General features: G+C 39.9%; 1 protein-coding gene across 2 annotated transcripts in view; it reads left to right on the forward strand.

The window, feature by feature from the left end:
* The window catches only part of LOC141085558 (myosin-binding protein C, fast-type-like), a 184,662-nt gene that overhangs the window by 102,976 nt on the left and 62,375 nt on the right, over positions 1-19,311 (forward strand). For both annotated transcript variants that reach the window (XM_073571011.1, XM_073571012.1), the window contains 4 exons: positions 4,181-4,298; positions 12,094-12,136; positions 14,411-14,479; positions 18,848-19,074. In XM_073571011.1, coding sequence (XP_073427112.1) covers positions 4,181-4,298; positions 12,094-12,136; positions 14,411-14,479; positions 18,848-19,074 — 457 coding nt within the window. The remainder of the gene's footprint in view (positions 1-4,180; positions 4,299-12,093; positions 12,137-14,410; positions 14,480-18,847; positions 19,075-19,311) is intronic.

Genomic DNA, 19,311 nt, shown 5'->3' on the forward strand with positions numbered 1-19,311 from the left:
ACGCCTCTCATCTTTTTAAGTGGTGGAACTTGCACTATTGCTGACTGACTAAATACTTTTTTGCCCCACTGTATATACTACATGCATGCAACATACATATATACTACATACAATACATTCATACAATACATACATATAGACATACAGTACATATAACATAGAGTACATACTCACCATCACTTGTCACTTTGATCCCCGAAGCCATTGTCATCTATGGAATAAATATTAAAATAACAAAGCACCAATATACTCACCCCTGATCCGCAGAAGTCCAAGGGTGTCCCACGACGATCTTGCGTGGAGAACAGCAGCATCAGCTGATGCTACCGTTCTCTACGGGCTCCAGGAAACCAGTGTCGGGAGGTAGGTATCCTTCCGCCCTGTATTCTTCCGCCACTGTAAAGAAAAAAAAAAAGTCCCTAGTCTCACTTTATGGCAAAAGCTGCGTGGGAAATTTCTCACACAGCAATGCCATAAAATGAGACTAGGGACTTTTTTTTGTTTTTTACAGGGGCGGAGGAATACAGGGCGGAAGGATACCTACCTCCCGACACTGGTTTCCTGGAGCCCGTAGAGAACGGTAGCATCAGCTGATGCTGCTGTTCTCCACGCAAGATCGTCGTGGGACACCCTTGGACTTCTGCGGATCAGGGGTGAGTATATTGGTGCTTTGTTATTTTAATATTTATTCCATAGATGACAATGGCTTCGGGGATTCAAAGTGACAAGTGATGGTGAGTATGTACTCTATGCTATATGTACTGTATGTCTATATGTATGTATTGTATGAATGTATTGTATGTAGTATATATGTATGTTGCATGCATGTAGTATATATATAGTATGCATGTTGCATGCATGTGGTATATATGTAGTATGTATGTAGTATGTATGTTGCATGTAGTATATATGTATTATATATATGTTGCATGCATGTAGTATATATGTGGTATATATGTAGTATATATGTATGTTGCATGCATGTAGTATATATGTAGTATGCATGTTGCATGTAGTATATATGTATGTTGCATGCATGTAGTATATATGTGGTATATATGTAGTATGCATGTTGCATGCATGTAGTATATATGTTGTATGTATGTTGCATGCATGTAGTATATATGTAGTATGCATGTTGCATGCATGTAGTATATATGTAGTATATATGTATGTTGCATGCATGTAGTATATATGTAGTATGCATGTTGCATGTAGTATATATGTATGTTGCATGCATGTAGTATATATGTGGTATATATGTAGTATTCATGTTGCATGCATGTAGTATATATGTTGTATGTATGTTGCACGCATGTAGTATATATGTAGTATGCATGTAGTATATATGTTGTATATATGTATGTTGCATGCATGTGGTATATATGTAGTATGCTTGTAGTATATATGTAGTATGTATGTTGCATGCATGTAGTATATATGTAGTATGTATGTTGCATGTAGTATATATGTTGTATGTATATATGTTGTATATATGTATGTTGCATGCATGTGGTATATATGTAGTATGCATGTAGTATATATGTGGTATATATGTAGTTTGCATGTTGCATGCATGTGGTATATATGTAGTATGTATGTTGCATGCATGTAGTATGCATGTTGCATGTAGTATATATGTATGTTGCATGCATGTAGTATATATGTAGTATGTATGTTGCATGTAGTATATATGTAGTATATATGTACGTTGCATGCATGTAGTATATATGTGGTATATATAGTATGCATGTTGCATGCATGTGGTATATATGTAGTATGTATGTATGTTGCATGCATGTAGTATGTAGTATGTATGTAGTATGTATTTTTTTTTTTTTACATTCAACACATAGGCCGGATGATGGGCCTACTACTGTCCCATCATTGGCTAATGTGTCAATCACCGTCATGGTAGCAGGCATCGCCCGATGGGACTTGCAGTCCCATCGGACGATCCTGCACAGACCCCCGCAGCCTGCTCAGACCCCCGGACAGTCGGTATAGACCACCGGCAGGCCAGCACAGCCCCCCGGCAGGCCGGTACAGACCCCTGCAGCCTGCACAGATCCCCGGACAGTCGGTACAGACCACCAGCAGGCCGGCACAGCCCCCCGGCAGGCCGGTACAGACCCCCGGCAGTCCGCTCAGACCCCCGGACAGTCGGTACAGACCACCGGCAGGCCGGCACAGCCCCCCGGCAGGCCGATACAGACCCCCGGGCAGTCGGCACAGACACCCGGACAGTCGGCACAGCCCCCGGTATATGTGGCATATATGTAGTATGCATGTTGCATGCATGTAGTATATATGTGGTATATATGTAGTATGCATGTTGCATGCATGTAGTATATATGTGGTATATATGTAGTATGCATGTTGCATGCATGTGGTATATATGCAGTATGTATGTATGTTGCATCTATGTAGCATGTATGTAGCATGTAGTATGTATGCAGTATGTATGGAGCATGTAGTATTTTTTTTTTTTTTTTGTACATTCAACACATTAGCCGGATGATGGGACTACTACTGTCCCATCATTGGCTAATGTGTCAATCACCGTCATGGTAGCAGGTATCGCCCGATGGGACTTGTAGTCCCATCGGACGATCCTGCACAGAACACCCCTCAGTCTGCTCAGACCCCCAGACAGTCGGTACAGAGCCCCCCGGCAGTCCGCACAGACCCCCGGGCAGTCGGTACAGACCACCGGCAGGCCGGCACAGCCCCCCGGCAGTCCGCACAAACCCCCGGGCAGTCGGCACAGACCCCCGGAAGGTCCGTACACCCCCCCGAGAGGCTGTACAAGGACAGAAAAGGGTTTTTCTTATTCCGATACCGGAAGTCGCATAGACTTGAATGGGACTTCCGGTATCGGAATCGGCGATACCCGATACTTTTTTCGTATCGGGGAGATACCATCCGATCCGATATTTTAGGGTATCGGATGGTATCGCTCAACACTAGTGATTTGCAATGTAGTGTGATGAGTTAATGCATAGTGCTGGTAGTGTACAGTATATGACATAAATAGAGTTTTTCAAGGTAGTTCTGCCCAGCAATGGACAGCAGGGACAGAAGTAGTTATGCGTTTGGACTATCCAACAGTTAGGTTAGTGATCTGGACATGACCATGTTTCCTAGATAGAATTAAAGTTTAGAGAGTAACAAGTGTGCATTGCTGCCAAGGGGTGATCTTCAGGCTAAAGAGATGTATGGATAGGAATAGTGAGATCCTGAAAGAATTACTGAGGAGACTGAGTGACCTTCTGGAAGATGCTAGTCGACAAGATGTTGAGTCATGAGACACCCAAGAGCTTGCTAGCACCAAAGGTAACGGACCTACATAGGACTGAAAGCATGGGACTAGTTAAGGGCCCAGGCAGTAGATCCAGAATGTCCATGGTGATAGGACATGGAACAGCTGAGCAAGTAGAAAGAGCCTCGCTGAACAGGACTGTGGCCTATAAGCTGGGTTGTGGAGACGTACAGAGGAAGGATACAGTAGGAATGAAAAGGATTGTACATAACCCTAACCAAGTCAAGTTAAGACCCCATGTTTGAAAGGAAGTCTTCATTAATCTGTGGAATTCGTACTCCTGGCCGGCCAACACCATCGGCTACAGGCGGCCTACATGGGCACAAGGCGCTCTCAACACTAACACCCGGCATGACAGGAGAACATAAGTGCCTCACCCGTGGCTACCGCCCCCCACCACTCTACAGCTTCATTGCAACTGGGGCAGATGTTAGCATTTTGAAATTGAGCTTGAAACATGCAAAGATTTTTTTAGCCTTTTTCATTTGCATTTTTTCACTTTAAAAACTGCACTAGAAACCACAACACGTGTCAGCAAGCAATTGTAGGTTCACATTTTCTTATGAAACCATTCTTAGGCTATGTTCCCACTCAGCGTTTTTACTGTGATTTTTTTCTCAAGACCAAACCTGCTATTTTGGCAGTAAAAAAATGCTGTGTTCACAAAGCTCTCTTTTTGGCTTTTTTAATCCATTTTTTTCACCACATTTTCATGGCATATCCAGCTACCTGAGCCAAAAAGCAACTTATGCAGTAACGTTAGTCTTCATTCACATGTGCTTTATGAAGCAACATCAAAGTGAAGATCAAAATGTACCAGTACATCAATTTTAATTATTCAACCTTATATTTCTGCAGCTTTACCATTTTGAACTGAAGGTTTTTAAAGCAGTCAAGGCCGATAATGGGACATACAGATGTGAAGTAAGCTCCGCCGACAACCGTGAAAACTGCACCTTTAGTGTTTCAGTGGAAGGTAAGAATACCTAAACCATAATACAATATTTCCAGACATATTATACAAGGATTTGTAAAGTAAACACAATATTCTCTAGTAATTATGGGATTGTGTCATGTAATTTGTTCTGGTGACCCAGCTCATCGAGGAACTGCAGCCATTTACTTGAATGGGGCGGTGCTGAATTCCTCTGGCTAAAGAGGATAAAAAACAGCCAAAGAGACATTGCATTAAATTAGCGCCGCAGTCTCTTCATTCTCAAGGATAATTAAACAAAATGATATCACACTACAAAGATATTATGGAGCAAGCAGTAGTGTAACAGTAAACAAACAGTACAGAGATATAAAAATTACAATCATGTCACAGTACAGAGATAATAAACAGTGATGTTACAGTGCAGAGATACTAATAAACACATTGGTGTCACATTACAGGGATAATAAACAGTGATGTCACAGTGCAGAGATAATAAACAAAGTAATGACACAGTACAGAGAAAAAACAGAGGTGCTTTAGCACTATGATTTTAAACACAATGATGTAATAATATAAGAATAATAAAGTGATTTAGCAGTACAGAGACAATAAACACAGTGATGTCTCAGTACAGGGATAATAGATACAGTGATATCACAGTACAGAGATAATAAACACAGGTCAATACAAGGATAATAGATAAACTGATGTCACAGTACAGAGATAATAAACACAGTGATGTCACAGTGAAGAGATAATAGGCACAGTGATGTCTCAGTACAGGGATAATAGATACAGTGATGTAACAGTACAGGGATAATAAACACAGTAATGTCACAATACAGGGATAAAAAACACAGTGATGTCACAGTACAAAGATAATAGACACAGTGATGTCACAGTACAGGGATAATAAACACAGTGATGTCACTGTACAGGGATAATAATCACAGTGCTGTCACAGTACAGAGATAATAAACACATTGATGTCACAGTGCAAAGAAAATGAACACAGTGATGTCACAGTACAGAGATAATAGACACAGTGATGTCACAGTACTGGGATAATAACCACCGTGTTGTCTCAGTGCAGGGATAATAAACACAGTGATGTCACTGTACAGGAATAAAAAACACAGTAATGTTACTGTACAGGGATAATAAACACAGTGATGTCACAGTACAGGGATAATAAACACAGTGATGTCACAGTACTGGGAGAATAAACACAGTGATGTCACAGTACAAAGATAATGTACACAGTGATGTTACAGTACAGGGATAAAAAGCACAGTTATGTCACTGTTCAGGGATAATAAACACAGTGATGTCACAGTACAGGGATAGTAAACACAATTATGTCACTGTACAGGGATAATTAACACAGTGATGTCACAGTACAAAGATAATATACACAGTGATGTCACAGTACAGGAATAATAAACACAGTGATGTCACTGTACTGGGATAATAAACACAGTGATGTCACAGTACTGGGAGAATAAACACAGTGATGTCACAGTACAGGGATAATAAACACAGTGATGTCACAGTACAAAGATAATATACACAGTGATGTCACAGTACAGGAATAATAAACACAGTGATGTCACTGTACAGGGATAATAAACACAGTGATGTCACAGTACTGGGAGAATAAACACAGTGATGTCACAGTACAGGGATAATAAACAGTGATGTTACTGTACAAGGATAATAAACACAGTGTTGTCACAGTGCAGAGATAATACACACAGTGAGGTCACATTACAGGTATAATAGACACAGTGATGTCACAATACAGAGGTAATAGACATAGTGATGTCACTGTAAAGGGATAATAAACAAAGTCATGTCACAGTGCGGAGAAAAAAAACACAGTGATGTCACAGTACAGAGATAAACAGTGATGCTATAGAACTAGGATGATAAGTACAATGATGAAATAGTATAAGAATAAAACAGTGATTTCACAGTACAAAGACAATAAGTAAAGTGATGTCACAGTACAGAGATGATCAATACAGTGGTGTCACAGTAAAGGGATAATGTACATAATGAAAAGATGAGGGGGAGGTTGGAGATGGTCATACTGAAAACATGGAAGGATTTCTTGCCATAATTACAAACCAATAGGTACCATACCTCCTGATGATTGCAGCTAACTTGTAAAAGATGAAGGTGGTTTCGGCACAATCATTTGGATAAAATACAAGTTTATTTTATCAGTTTCAAAAGTCCATCAAAAGTGAAATCGGACGCGTTTCTGGCATATTAGAATACCTTTAGTCATAGGATATCACATAAAGTAAATTAGTGAATTTATATAAGAACAGGGAACCAATCATGATTAAGGAAGATAAATTGCATTTGTAAAAAACAGCTGTGCTTGTAGTCACACAATGATACAATGAATTAATATATGTATAGTATTCTATGGATTGCTATAGGATGGAAACATCAACAATGATTGAAAGCATTAGGACACATGTTACAAGGTGGTACGGGGTCATAGTTATGGCCGAGTCACTTAAAGGAAATCTGTCACCCCTTTTTTTGGACTATGATCTGCCGGCATCAACATCAGGGGCTTATCTACAGCATTACAGAATGATTATACTCACTGGGGGGCAGTCTGGTCTCGGCCCGATGGGTGTTGCGGTCCAGCGCCTCCCATCTGCATACGATGCCGTCCTCTTCATTCCTTCCTGTCGTGGCTCCAGTGCAGGCGCACTGCTCTGCCATGTTGAGGGCAGAGCAGAATACTGCAGTGCGCAGGCGCCGGACCTCTCCCAATCCCTGCACACGGGAACCATGAAGGGAAGAGGGAGCAGCTGAGGGTCTCCGCCACCTCCTTACACACATACAATGAATGGAAAAATATGGCATAAATAGAACAGCAACAAAATACAAAATATTGAACTACTGTATTTTTCGCTTTGTAAGACTCATATCCCGATATTTCAAAGTCGAAATCTCCATCTGCGCATGCGCCGCCGACCGGCGGCCATTTTCCTGGAAGGAATCCACCCCGCATGCACAGTGTTAGGAACGGCGGCACGCACTAAATAAACATAATAATAAAGTGCGTTCGCCACTCGGGGTCTACCGTGCAGTAGGTGGTCTAACTGCTGCTAAGTGGTGGCAGACAAGCAATATGGCAGTATGATGCACACAGGTTCAACTTCACCCAGAGTGCGCAGAGCGGCCTCTGTTCACACACAGAGGTGCCGCAACAAAAAACATTCAAAACGCTGAACCTGTTAGTGACACAGGCTTCAGGTAGATGCACACACGGTATCTGGTCACAGGAGCAGGACCCAAGACAGAGGAGCTGCGTCCCTCTACACCTACAGTGTGTGTGGCGTCGCTTCTGCGAACACCAAGGAGGCCATGCGCGCTTTTTATAGTAGCCAGGACCTTCCGGAAGCTTCCAGATCTCCGAGATGGACCAATGAGATCTGGAGCAGGACCTGAGCACATGACTCCCGAACTCCAATGGGAGATCGTCTCATGAGCATGCTCAGAAGCACAGAGGAACGTAGTCTCTGGAGCGGTGTGCTGCAAAGTAATCTTCTCTGCAGTAGATGGGCAGCAGGAGACCGTAGAATGTGAGGCTCTGGATTCCTGCAGAGCAGATGCAGAAACCAGACACCTAACACACAGAAAAGCATGGATGGAGCCCCCCACGCAGCACAGGACACAGCGTGGCAGCAAGCACGAGGGGACAGAGCGTGGCGGCATCACCCGGCAGCACCAGGGACAGAGCGCAGTGGCGGCAAGAACCAGGGGACAGAGCATGGCGGAAGCACCCGGCAGCACCAGGAACAGAGCGCGGCGGCGACAAGCATCAGGGGACAGGGCGCGAGGGCAAGCACCGGTGGACAGAGCGTGGTGGCAGCACCCAGCAGCACCAGGGACAGAGCGCGCCAGCAAGCACTAAGAGACAGAGCGCGGCGGCAGCATCCGGCAGCACCAGGGACAGAAAGATGTGACCGCAACACCCGGCAACACCGGGGACAGAGCACAGCAGCAGCATCGGCGTGCCGCACATCGGAACACCCCCTCATCCCATCCTGCGGCCTGCAGCAACGTTCCACTCTTGCCTCCTCCAGCAGCAAACGTGGGATCCCACTTCACCGCAGCTACCACCCCCGGTAAGCAATAAGACGCATGGATTATAAGAAGCACCACCATTTTATTAAAAAAAAAAGTTTTTTTTCCCATTTTTCAAACCAAAATTTGGGGTGCGTCTTATAAAGCGAAAAATATGGTACATGCAGTAAGATGTTATATGACCTGCAGCATGATTAGATATATGAAATATCTCAGCCCTAAGCTTTATATTAATAAATGTAAAATAGATTGTTTTTATAATTCATTCCATTGGGGAGTTTGGTGTCTAGTGTGAGGTTCCAAAAAGCTTCCCTCAATGCCACAATTCCTCTTCCCTACGCAATGCACCCTATCAAATCAAAACTTTTATCAACTGTGGCTTTGACCATGTTGTCTCCCGCATAGGTTATCGAATGTGCTATATTTACTCTGTAGGATCCACCACTGGAAAATTTAAAAAGAGAATAGCCGAACACTTAGCCCATATTAACAGCAATAATCAGGGGTATTCAAGGGCTGTTAAACATTTTCCCTTTTACACGAAGGTGATCTATTTTTTTTTTTTTTTTAAATAGAGAGAGTCACTTATCCTATAAGAGTTGACATGTAGGATTGAGGGAAACATTTTGGATCCTCACGCTAGACACCAAACACCTCAATTGAATGAATTATAAAAACAATCTATTTTACGTTTATTAATATGATGCTTAAGGTGTTGTGATATTTCATATACAGCTCTGGCAAAAATTAAGAGCCCACTTCCAAATGTTCAGTTTGTGTGATTTCTCTCTTTATAGATATATTTTTGAGTAAAATGTAAATTATTCTTTTAGTCTAGAAACTTCTGACAACATGTCTCCGAATTTCCAAGCAGGAAATTTAGTTTTTTTTTCTGAAAAGGAGAAATGGTCAAAATTAAAAAAAAAAAAAATAAACAATGCTTTCAAACCTCATATAATGCAAAGAAAACAAGTTCATAATTATTTAGAAACAACAAAACTAATGTTTTAAATCAGGAAGAGTTCAGAAATCAATATTTTGTGGAATAACCATGATTTTTAAAAACAGCTTTCAAGCGTCTGGGCATGTTTTCCACCAGTCTTTCACGCTTTTTCTAGATCAAATATGTAAGCAGTTCTTCTTTGTTTGATGGCTTGTGACTATCCAGCTTCCTCTTGATTACATTGCAGAGGTTTTCAATGGGGTTCAGGTCTGGAGAATGGCTGCCCATGACAGGGTTTTGATGTACTGGTCTTCTAATTTTTACCAGAGCTGTATATCGTGAGGAGCTGAGTCCACGGCTCTAAGACATGCAGACTTTCCAGCATGGAGCACCACTAACGTCAATATTATTGTTGTGTTTTATTAGAGATTTGCTTGCTGTGTTTTATTAGTGATTTTCTTGCTCTTCAGTTCAGCCTCAGTTATCAATGTTTCCATTTAGTGACAGTAAGCAGAGGAAGACGAGCTGGTTGGTTCTTATGTATACTTAAGGCCAGACAGGCAATTACTAAAGGTAAATGTAGAGCAATCATTCTATTAATCTCATCAATATCTCAGGGACCTCAAGTCATTGTGCTCCCAGCCTCTAGGCCCATTGTGTGGATGGGGCTAGTAGCCCCAGGGAAGCCGTAACCATAGGAGGTCTCACATGTAGTCCCAAGTGATGGGTTTCTGGAATATTCTTCATTCTTTGATCCAAAAGCAAATGTTTAAGGGGGAGGATGTGAACACTTCTGACCATTTCAGGGGGCTGATCCCAGGGAGGAAGGATATGCCACACGTTTAGTCAGGGAGTTGGGGAGAGTGACATCGAAAGGAGAGGATCTAGGAAAAGGTCCTGAAGCACATATATATATGGCCTATAGAGTTTGGAGATCGGTTGCCCGATGGATTGGACACACGTGCTACTGTTGAGGGATCTGTCTGGATTTCAGGAACTTTCTTAATGACTGTTGATGCTGGTTACATGGAGTGTGACTACAGATTATACTGGCAGGAGATATGAAATCTGTGGGCCTACCAAAAGTTGGGAGACAGTGAGTATCGCCTGGTGCAAAGACAGTGGGACTACAGGCCCTGGGAAGGGGATCTTGTGGACTGGGGTCAATGTATTTTGGCCATCTACCTGGAGTTGTTGTAGCACCATGGATGTAAGGAATAAAAAATAATTACATTATTAACCTGCCTAAGTGATTATTACAACCCACAACCCCACATCTTCACATGTATGATCATACTGCAGGTCATATAACATCTTACTGCATATAGTTCAATATTTTCTATTTTGTTGGTGTTTTATTTCTGCCATATTTTTCCATTCATGGTATGTGTCCTAATGCTTTCAATCACTGCTGATGTTTCCATCCTATTGCATTCCATAGAATACTATATATACTGTATATATGATTCGTTCGTTGTATCATTGTATGACTACAAGCACAGCTGTCTTTTTACAAATGCAATTTATCTTCCTTAATTGTGATTTGTTCCCTGTTCTTATATAGACTCACTAATTTACTTTATGTGATATCCTATGACTAAGGGCATTTAATTCGCCAGAAACGCGTCAGGTTTTGAAGGACTTTATAAACCAATCCAATAAACTTTTATTTTATCCAAATGGTTGTGCCAGTACCACCCTCATCTTTTCCAGGATAAGTGCAGAGCTAATAAACACAGTAATGACACAGTACAGGGTTAATAAACACAATGATGTAATAGTATATGCATAATACAGTGATGTCACTGTACCGAGACAAAAAATACAGTGATGTCACCGTCTGTAATCAATAAATACAGTAATGTTACAATACAAAAATAATAAAGACAGTAATGTCACTGTGCATGGAAATTAAACGCAGTTATAGCACAGTACAGAGATAATAAACTTAGTGATGGATACTTGGATATTAAACCCAATGATTAGAGTTGAGTAAATCCTTTCATTATTCTAATTTACCCACTTAAGTTAAGTTTCTGGATTTGTCTCCTTATCTTTATTGCTAACCTGAGCAGTGACATCCTTTCACTATCCAGATTCAACACAATATGGCTGCTGCATTTCTTTCTTCTGCTTTTATACATACTAAAACACTGCCTCCTGATTGGCTGTATTATATCATGTGATGTGATAGCTGAAAGGGCATCATGGGTAAACCCACTCTGGAGATCATGTGAGCTTTGTCTGGCTGTTTCAATTTTTTACAAAGTGCAAAATGACGCAAACTGTTCTAGTTTTAAGAATTCAGTGAATTTCTAAATTTTGCTTATCTCTCACCGTGATGTACAGGAATAAGATAGTAACACTTTAGTACTGGGTGAAATATTATTAGCACAGAAGTAATAGTAGCAGTGATGTCACATCATCATACTATAAAGATACATCACATTGTGACAAAAACTAGAATTTGTTTCTGTCGAAGCGTAGCTTTTGGAACTACTGTCTCGGAGGGCCTCCAACCTCTACACCCCCAAAATTGGCCAATTATGATTATTCGTTGGTGTGTCTACTATTAATTCACCTTAAGAATTTATAAATTAGGAACTCCTAACTTTATTTTATCGCATTATTCATGAGAACGCATTGAAATATATTTGTCTTTTGTGCCTCTTTAAATATTTTGTGGCCTGGTGCTGACACAGGGCACCTTGGTGGCATTTTTGTAATGCAATTTTTTTTTATGTAAGAAACTTCATCTTTTAATTGTAATTCCAGATGCTGGTGATGATGGAAACATATTGAAAGCTTTCAAGAGGTCGTAAGTATCTAACACTAGAACTACCGATGGAGTCATTTTGACTCCTCGCAATTTTTATTTCTCTTCTGTGTCTACATTTTTCCGAATTCCGGATTGAGACTCGGTGACTTTTACTCATTTAGGATACGAAAAATTTTTTTGTGACAATAAATTATTTTTGAAAAACAAGAGTACCTTCTTTTCAAAATTTACCTTTAATCACCAAAGTAAGTCATTTTGACTTCCTACTATATTTTGCTAGTCTTTGCTGCTAAATGTTATTTCTTTTAGTTTTCATTTGCTTGTATGTTTAAAATAAGTTTAGAATAAATGTTGACTTACAATAATTAGCATTTTTGCAAATATACTTAACATATACAGGGCATATACAGGACATCCGTCAGTGAACCAGTGAACTCTTGAGTGGACTACATAATTTCTGTAGAATACGTCCTGCAGTTTTGCTAATTTCTAATATGGCTAGAAGCAGTGCGCTAAAGCCTGACAATATTCTTGCTATTTTATAATATAGTAATAATAAACAATTTTAAAGTTACAACAATACCAGGAGCAAGAAACTCTAAAAATAAACAAAAACAAGCCAGGAGTCAAAATGACTCCATTCGGTAGTTCTGGGGGGGTGACAAGTCCGGTAGTCCTAGTGCTAATTTACACTGTGTGCAGAATTATTAGGCAAGTTGTATTTGAGATGATTCTTTTTATTATTGAACAACAACTATGTTCTCAATCAACCCAAAAGACTCATAAATATCAAAGCTTAATATTTTTGGAAGTTGGAGTGGTTTTTTTTAGATTTGGCTATCTTAGGAGGCTATCTTTTTTTTCAGGTAACTATTACTGTGCAGAATTTTTAGGCAACTTAATAAAAAACAAATATATACCCATCTCACTTGTTTATTTTCACCAGGTAAACCAATATAACAACACAAAATGTAGAAGTAAACATTTCTGACATTCAAAAACAAAAAATAATCAGTAACCAATATAGCCACCTTTCTTTACCATGACACTCAAAAGCCTTCCATCCACCACAGCCTCCCTGACAGTGTTCCCAGAGGTGTAATGTTTTCCCTCCTTGTAGATCTCACATTTTATGAGGGACCACAGGTTCTGTATGGCGTTCAGATCAGGTGAACAAGGGGGCCATGTCATTATTTTTTCTTCTTTTAGACCTTTACTGGCCAGCCACGCTGTGGAGTATTTGGATACATGTGATGGAGCATTGTCCTGCATGAAAATCATGTTTTTCTTGAACGATACTGATTTCTTCCTGTACCACTGCTTGAAGAAGGTGTCTTCCAGAAACTGGCAGTAGGTCTGGGAGTTGAGCTTAACTCCATCCTCAACCCAAAAACGTCCCACAAGTTCATATTTGATGATACCAGCCCATACCAGTACCCCACCTCCACCTTGCTGGCGTCTGAGTCGGAGTGGAGCTCTCTGCCCTTTAATGATCCAGCCTCGGGCCCATCTATCTGGCCCATCAAGAGTCACTCTCATTTCATCAGTCCATAAAACCTTAGAAAAATCTGTCTTAAGATATTTCTTGGCCCAGTCTTGACATTTTATCTTGTTTCTTGTTCAAAGGTGGTCATTTTTCAGCCTTCCTTACCTTGGCCATGTCCCTGAGTATGGCACACCTTGTGCTTTTTGATACTCCAGTAACGTTGCAGCTCTGAAATATGGCAAAACTGGTGGCAAATGGCATCTTGGCAGCTTCACGCTTGATTTTCCTCAATTCATGGGCAGTTATTTTGCGCCTTTTTTTAATCAACATGCTTCTTGCGACCCTGTTGGCTATTTGCCATGAAACGCTTGATTGTCCGGTGCTCACGCTTCAAAAGTTTGGCAATTGCAAGACTGCTGCATCCCTCTGCATGACAATTTTTGCCTTTTCAGAGTCCCTCAAATCTCTCTTCTGACCCATTTTGCCAAAGGAAAGGGAGTTGCCTAATAATTAAGCACACCTTATATAGGGTGTGGATGTCATTAGACCACACCCCTCCTCATTACAGAGATGCAAATCACCTGATTTACATAATTGGCAGTTGGCTTTCAAGCCTATACAGCTTGCAGTAGGACATGTATAAAAAGGATGATGTGATCGAAATACTCATTTGCCTAATAATTCTGCACACAGTGTATTACCTACCCCAAGTCAATATATTGTATGAAGGGGTTATTTGAAGTTGACATCCACTTTAAACACCTATTACTATTTGATGGCTTTTTTGTCATATTGATAACTTTTTGCATCAATCTATTTGTTTCTAGACCCGGTGGAGAAGGAAAGAGAAGAACTGATGCCGGGGAACTTGATTTCAGTGCTCTTCTTAAGAAAACGTAAACAAATATTAATATGCATTGACCACATTGTGATATTCAATACTAATAATGAGAAAAGCATAAATATGAAAATGGACCCCATGCCAAATTTTACCATACAGAACAGAGGGTTGATGGTTATTCGCCCTCCACGTTCATCTTAAAAGGGCTTATCCATGCTTGTGGTTCAAGTCTGCAGTCACTCTAAGTGACTGCAATCTTGTGAATCCACACATTGTGGACTGTTGGACTGTCAGGATTCTCCGGTGCTGGCACACAGCATGGGTTCGTGACCGCAAGTATTTGCATGCATGTGGCCACATGTCAACTAAACGTGCATGGCCTCGCTCAATACAAGTGAATTGAGTGAGGCTGGTTATGTCTAGTTGGTATGTGCCTGGAAGTATGCAAATCACATGCTTGCAGTATCATCACAGCCCGCTCGCGGCATCGGCAACGGAGAATCCTGACAACGCACACTGTGCACTCTATGAGGATTAACAAGTCTGTAGTGACAAAATGTATGCAGATTTGAGCCTCAAGGCTTGACAACCCCTTTATCCCTTGTGTGAAGATACAAACCCCCATTTGCTAACAAAATAGATCTTTTCTTCACAGCCCTAGCACTTATTATCAGAGTGTTCCCAACACTAGTGGAAGTACTTTTGAATAATACACTAGATTAATACACTAAAGGTCTAAACCAGCATCATGAAATACAAACACGTTCCCTAGTCAAAAACAGAGCAAAAGTGATTCAGCAATTGCAGGTTCAAGTCCCATAGAAGGGCTCAAAAAAACATAAAAAGTATTAAAAAAGTTTACAAAACTATAAAAAAAGAATGTTTGAATTACCTTCCATTTTCCAATGCAATAATAAAGAAATAAAGGTAATAAAATCTTCTGAAATTTTCAGTATGGTGAGTTTTTCACAAAAATTAAAAATAAGGCGAATATATTTACCACAAAACGCTTGCATTCAAAATGCCTTAAAAGATGTGTGTAACACTCTGGGGGCTCCTAGGACTGTATCCAATCTTTTTAAATCATTTTAATACAGTCTTATTAATTAGTAATGTCAACGAGACCTCACCATATAAAGAGAAGGTGACCCGGTAGTAACCAACAGCACATTTAATAAGGGTGCATTGATAGACTTTTTATGTTTTTTTTTAAATTAAAATAAAAGTGAAAATATATATATATATACAGTCATGGCCAAAAATGTATTGACACCCCTGCAATTCTGTCAGATAATATTCAGTTTCTCTGAAAATGATTGCAAACACAAATTCTTTGGTATTATTATCTTCATTTAATTTGTCTTAAATGAAAAAACACAAAAGAGAATGAAGCAAAAAGCAAAACATTGATCATTTCACACAAAACTCCAAAAATGGGCCGGACAAAAGTATTGGCACCCTCAGCCTAATACTTGGTTGCACAACCTTTAGCCAAAATAACTGCGACCAACCGCTTCCGGTAACCATCAATGAGTTTCTTACAATGCTCTGCTGGAATTTTAGACCATTCTTCTTTGGCAAACAACTCCAGGTCCCTGATATTTGAAGGGTGCCTTCTCCAAACTGCCATTTTTAGATCTCTCCACAGGTGTTCTATGGGATTCAGGTCTGGACTCATTGCTGGCCACCTTAGAAGTCTCCAGTGCTTTCTCTCAAACCATTTTCTAGTGCTTTTTGAAGTGTGTTTTGGGTTATTGTCCTGCTGGAAGACCCATGACCTCTGAGGTAGACCCAGCTTTCTCACACTGGGCCCTAAATTATGCTGCAAAATTTGTTGGTAGTCTTCTGACTTCATAATGCCATACACACGGTCAAGCAGTCCATTGCCAGAGGCAGCAAAGCAACCCCAAAACATCAGGGAACCTCCACCATGTTTGACTGTAGGGACCGTGTACTTTTCTTTGAATTCCTCTTTTTTCTCCTGTAAACTCTATGTTGATGCTTTTGCCCTAAAAGCTCTACTTTTGTCTCATCTGACCAGAGAACATTCTTCCAAAATGTTTTAGGCTTTTTCAGGTAAGTTTTGGCAAACTCCAGCCTGGCTTTTTTATGTCTCGGGGTAAGAAATGGAGTCTTCCTGGGTCTCCTACCATACAGTCCCTTTTCATTCAGACACCGACGGATAGTACGGGTTAACACCGTTGTACCCTCGGACTGCAGGGCAGCTTGAACTTGTTTGGATGTTAATGGAGGTTCTTTATCCAACATCCGCACAATCTTGCGTTGAAATCTCTTGTCAATTTTTCTTTTCCGGCCACATCTAGGGAGGTTAGCCACAGTGCCATGGGCTTTAAACTTCTTGATGACACTGCGCACGGTAGACACAGGAACATTCAGGTCTTTGGAGATGGACTTATAGCCTTGAGATTGCTCATGCTTCCTCACAATTTGGTTTCTCAAGTCCTCAGACAGTTCTTTGGTCTTCTTTCTTTTCTCCATGCTCAATGTGGTACACACAAGGACACAGGACAGAGGTTGAGTCAACTTTAATCCATGTCAACTGGCTGCAAGTGTGATTTAGTTATTGCCAACACCTGTTAGGTGCCACAGGTAAGTTATAGGTGCTTTTAATTACACAAATTAGAGAAGCATCAAATGTTTTTTCGAACAGTGCCAATACTTTTGTCCACCCTCTTTGTTATGTTTGGTGTGGAATTCTATCCAATTTGGCTTTAGGACAATTCTTTTTGTGTTTTTTCATTTAAGACAAATTAAATGAAGATAATAATACCAAAGAATTTGTGTTTGCAATCATTTTCAGGAAGAAACTGAGTATTATCTGACAGAATTGCAGGGGTGTCAATACTTTTGGCCATGACTGTGTATATATATAATTTTTTTTGGGGGGTGAGATTTGTGTAAATTGAATCGTAAGTTGTTTGACTTTGCCGGTACCTGTGAATTTTATAAAATTCGACTGGAATAGGATTTGCATCAAATTAACTCAATCTTCTCTATAAAGAAATAAAATAAATAAATAAACAAATATTTGATATTGCCACAATACTCGAATCTGAAAATATAAAATGATTTAACCAGTAACAGCTATAAAAAATACTCTCCTCCCCATAAAAATGTTGTAACAAGTAATAAAAAATAATTGTACATAGCCCAAACTGATACCAATGAAAATAATAGCTTGACATCCAAAAAATAAGTCTTCGTACAGCTGCAACTTTGGCAAAATAAAAAAAAAGTTAATTTAGGGGTCTGGGAATAAGATGACAAAAACAAATTTTTCACAAGCATCTGATTTTTTACCATAAAAAAGTTAATCTAGATTGTTAGTGTCATAAACATACTGATCTGAAGCATTATGCTGCAAGGTCTTTTTTGCTATATTTTGAACGTTGTTAAACTAAAACCCCCAAAACAAAGGAGTAATTGTGTTTTTCAAAAACTACTTCAACCCATGTTAAAATCAAAATTGTCCATCAAAAAACAAACCATTGTACGCTTTGTCAATGGATAAAAAAAGGGTATATATCCAGTAAGAAAAAGAGGACATAAAAAAATTTAAAAAATAAAAGGGGTTGAAAACCCCATATTGTGTCATAGGCCACATCCCCATGTCCCGCTAGTGAGTGGTGTACACTTTAGTAAACTTAAAGGCCATCTGTCAATAGGATAAACCCTTCTAAGCCTTCCATATGGGCACATAGGTCATGGGAAGCTGAATAAAGTGATACCTTGATATCTGTGATCCGATGTCTAATTCCAGAGAAATCCACATATTTGTTAATATGTAAATGAGCTGTTAAGATCTATGAGCTGGACATAGATCTCCCTGAGAATCTGTCTCCAGAGCTTATTGTAAGTGAAAGGAGGCATTACCAGTACAAGACATGTAATGACTGACAGTCTGCTGTCCTGATCTACATATCTCACACTGGTAACACCCCCTTTCATTTAAAATAAGCTCTGGAGGCAGATTTTCAGGGAGATCTAGGCGTGGCCCATAGATCTTAACAGCTCATTTACATATTAAGAAATATGTGAATTTCTCTGGAATAAAGACATTGGATCGCAGATATCAAAGTGTCATTTTATTCAGCTTCCTATGACCTACATGCCCATATTGAAGGCTTAGGAGGTATGATCCTATGCACAGATTCCCTATAATCTGTCCATTCTTCTAGAAGACCATCATGTGCTACAACATTGAAGCAGGGTTAATTTCTGGATAAAGAAAGGCTTTCCCTGGCAATGGCAGCTGTTTGTAAATCCCCCTTTTATGGGGATTTCTGAAACCACATCCACAGGAAGGTGGGTTGACCGCCTTCAAGAAAGAGGTTAGCTTCATGCAACAGTAAAGTCATTCATTCAAGTTCTTAACATTATGTTTTGTCACTCATTACCCAAGTGAGAGAGAAAAAAAAGAAAAAGAAGAAAAGAAAGTAGAGACAAAAAAAAAAGATAAAAAAGACGAGGATGACCCCATGGCAAATATCCCACCACATGTCTTGGAAATATTGAGGAACGCCAAACCAAACGAGTACGAAAAAATTGCCTTTCAGCATGGTATAACTGATCTCAGAGGAATGTTGAAACATCTCAAGAAAAAGAAAGTTGAAATCCAGAAAACTGATGGTAAGTGTGAAGTTAACTTATTCATGGGTTTAGCTGGGATTTCCAAATTAACACTCAAGTCATTAAGTGCTGAGGTGATGATCTTAGGAAAAAGTCAGAATCATTTCTGGTTTGTTTTCAATTTGCTGAGAGATATTTTTAATGCCTCCAATACTAGATTTGCCTTTTCTTTTTCTACTAAAATTGGTAAATTATACCTAAAGCTAAAATAAATAATATCTGAGTTTTTATTCATTT

Source organism: Dendrobates tinctorius, unplaced genomic scaffold, assembly GCF_039654945.1.
Source record: "Dendrobates tinctorius isolate UK_male_01 unplaced genomic scaffold, ASM3965494v1 ptg000028l, whole genome shotgun sequence".
NCBI classification, from domain to species: domain Eukaryota; kingdom Metazoa; phylum Chordata; class Amphibia; order Anura; family Dendrobatidae; genus Dendrobates; species Dendrobates tinctorius.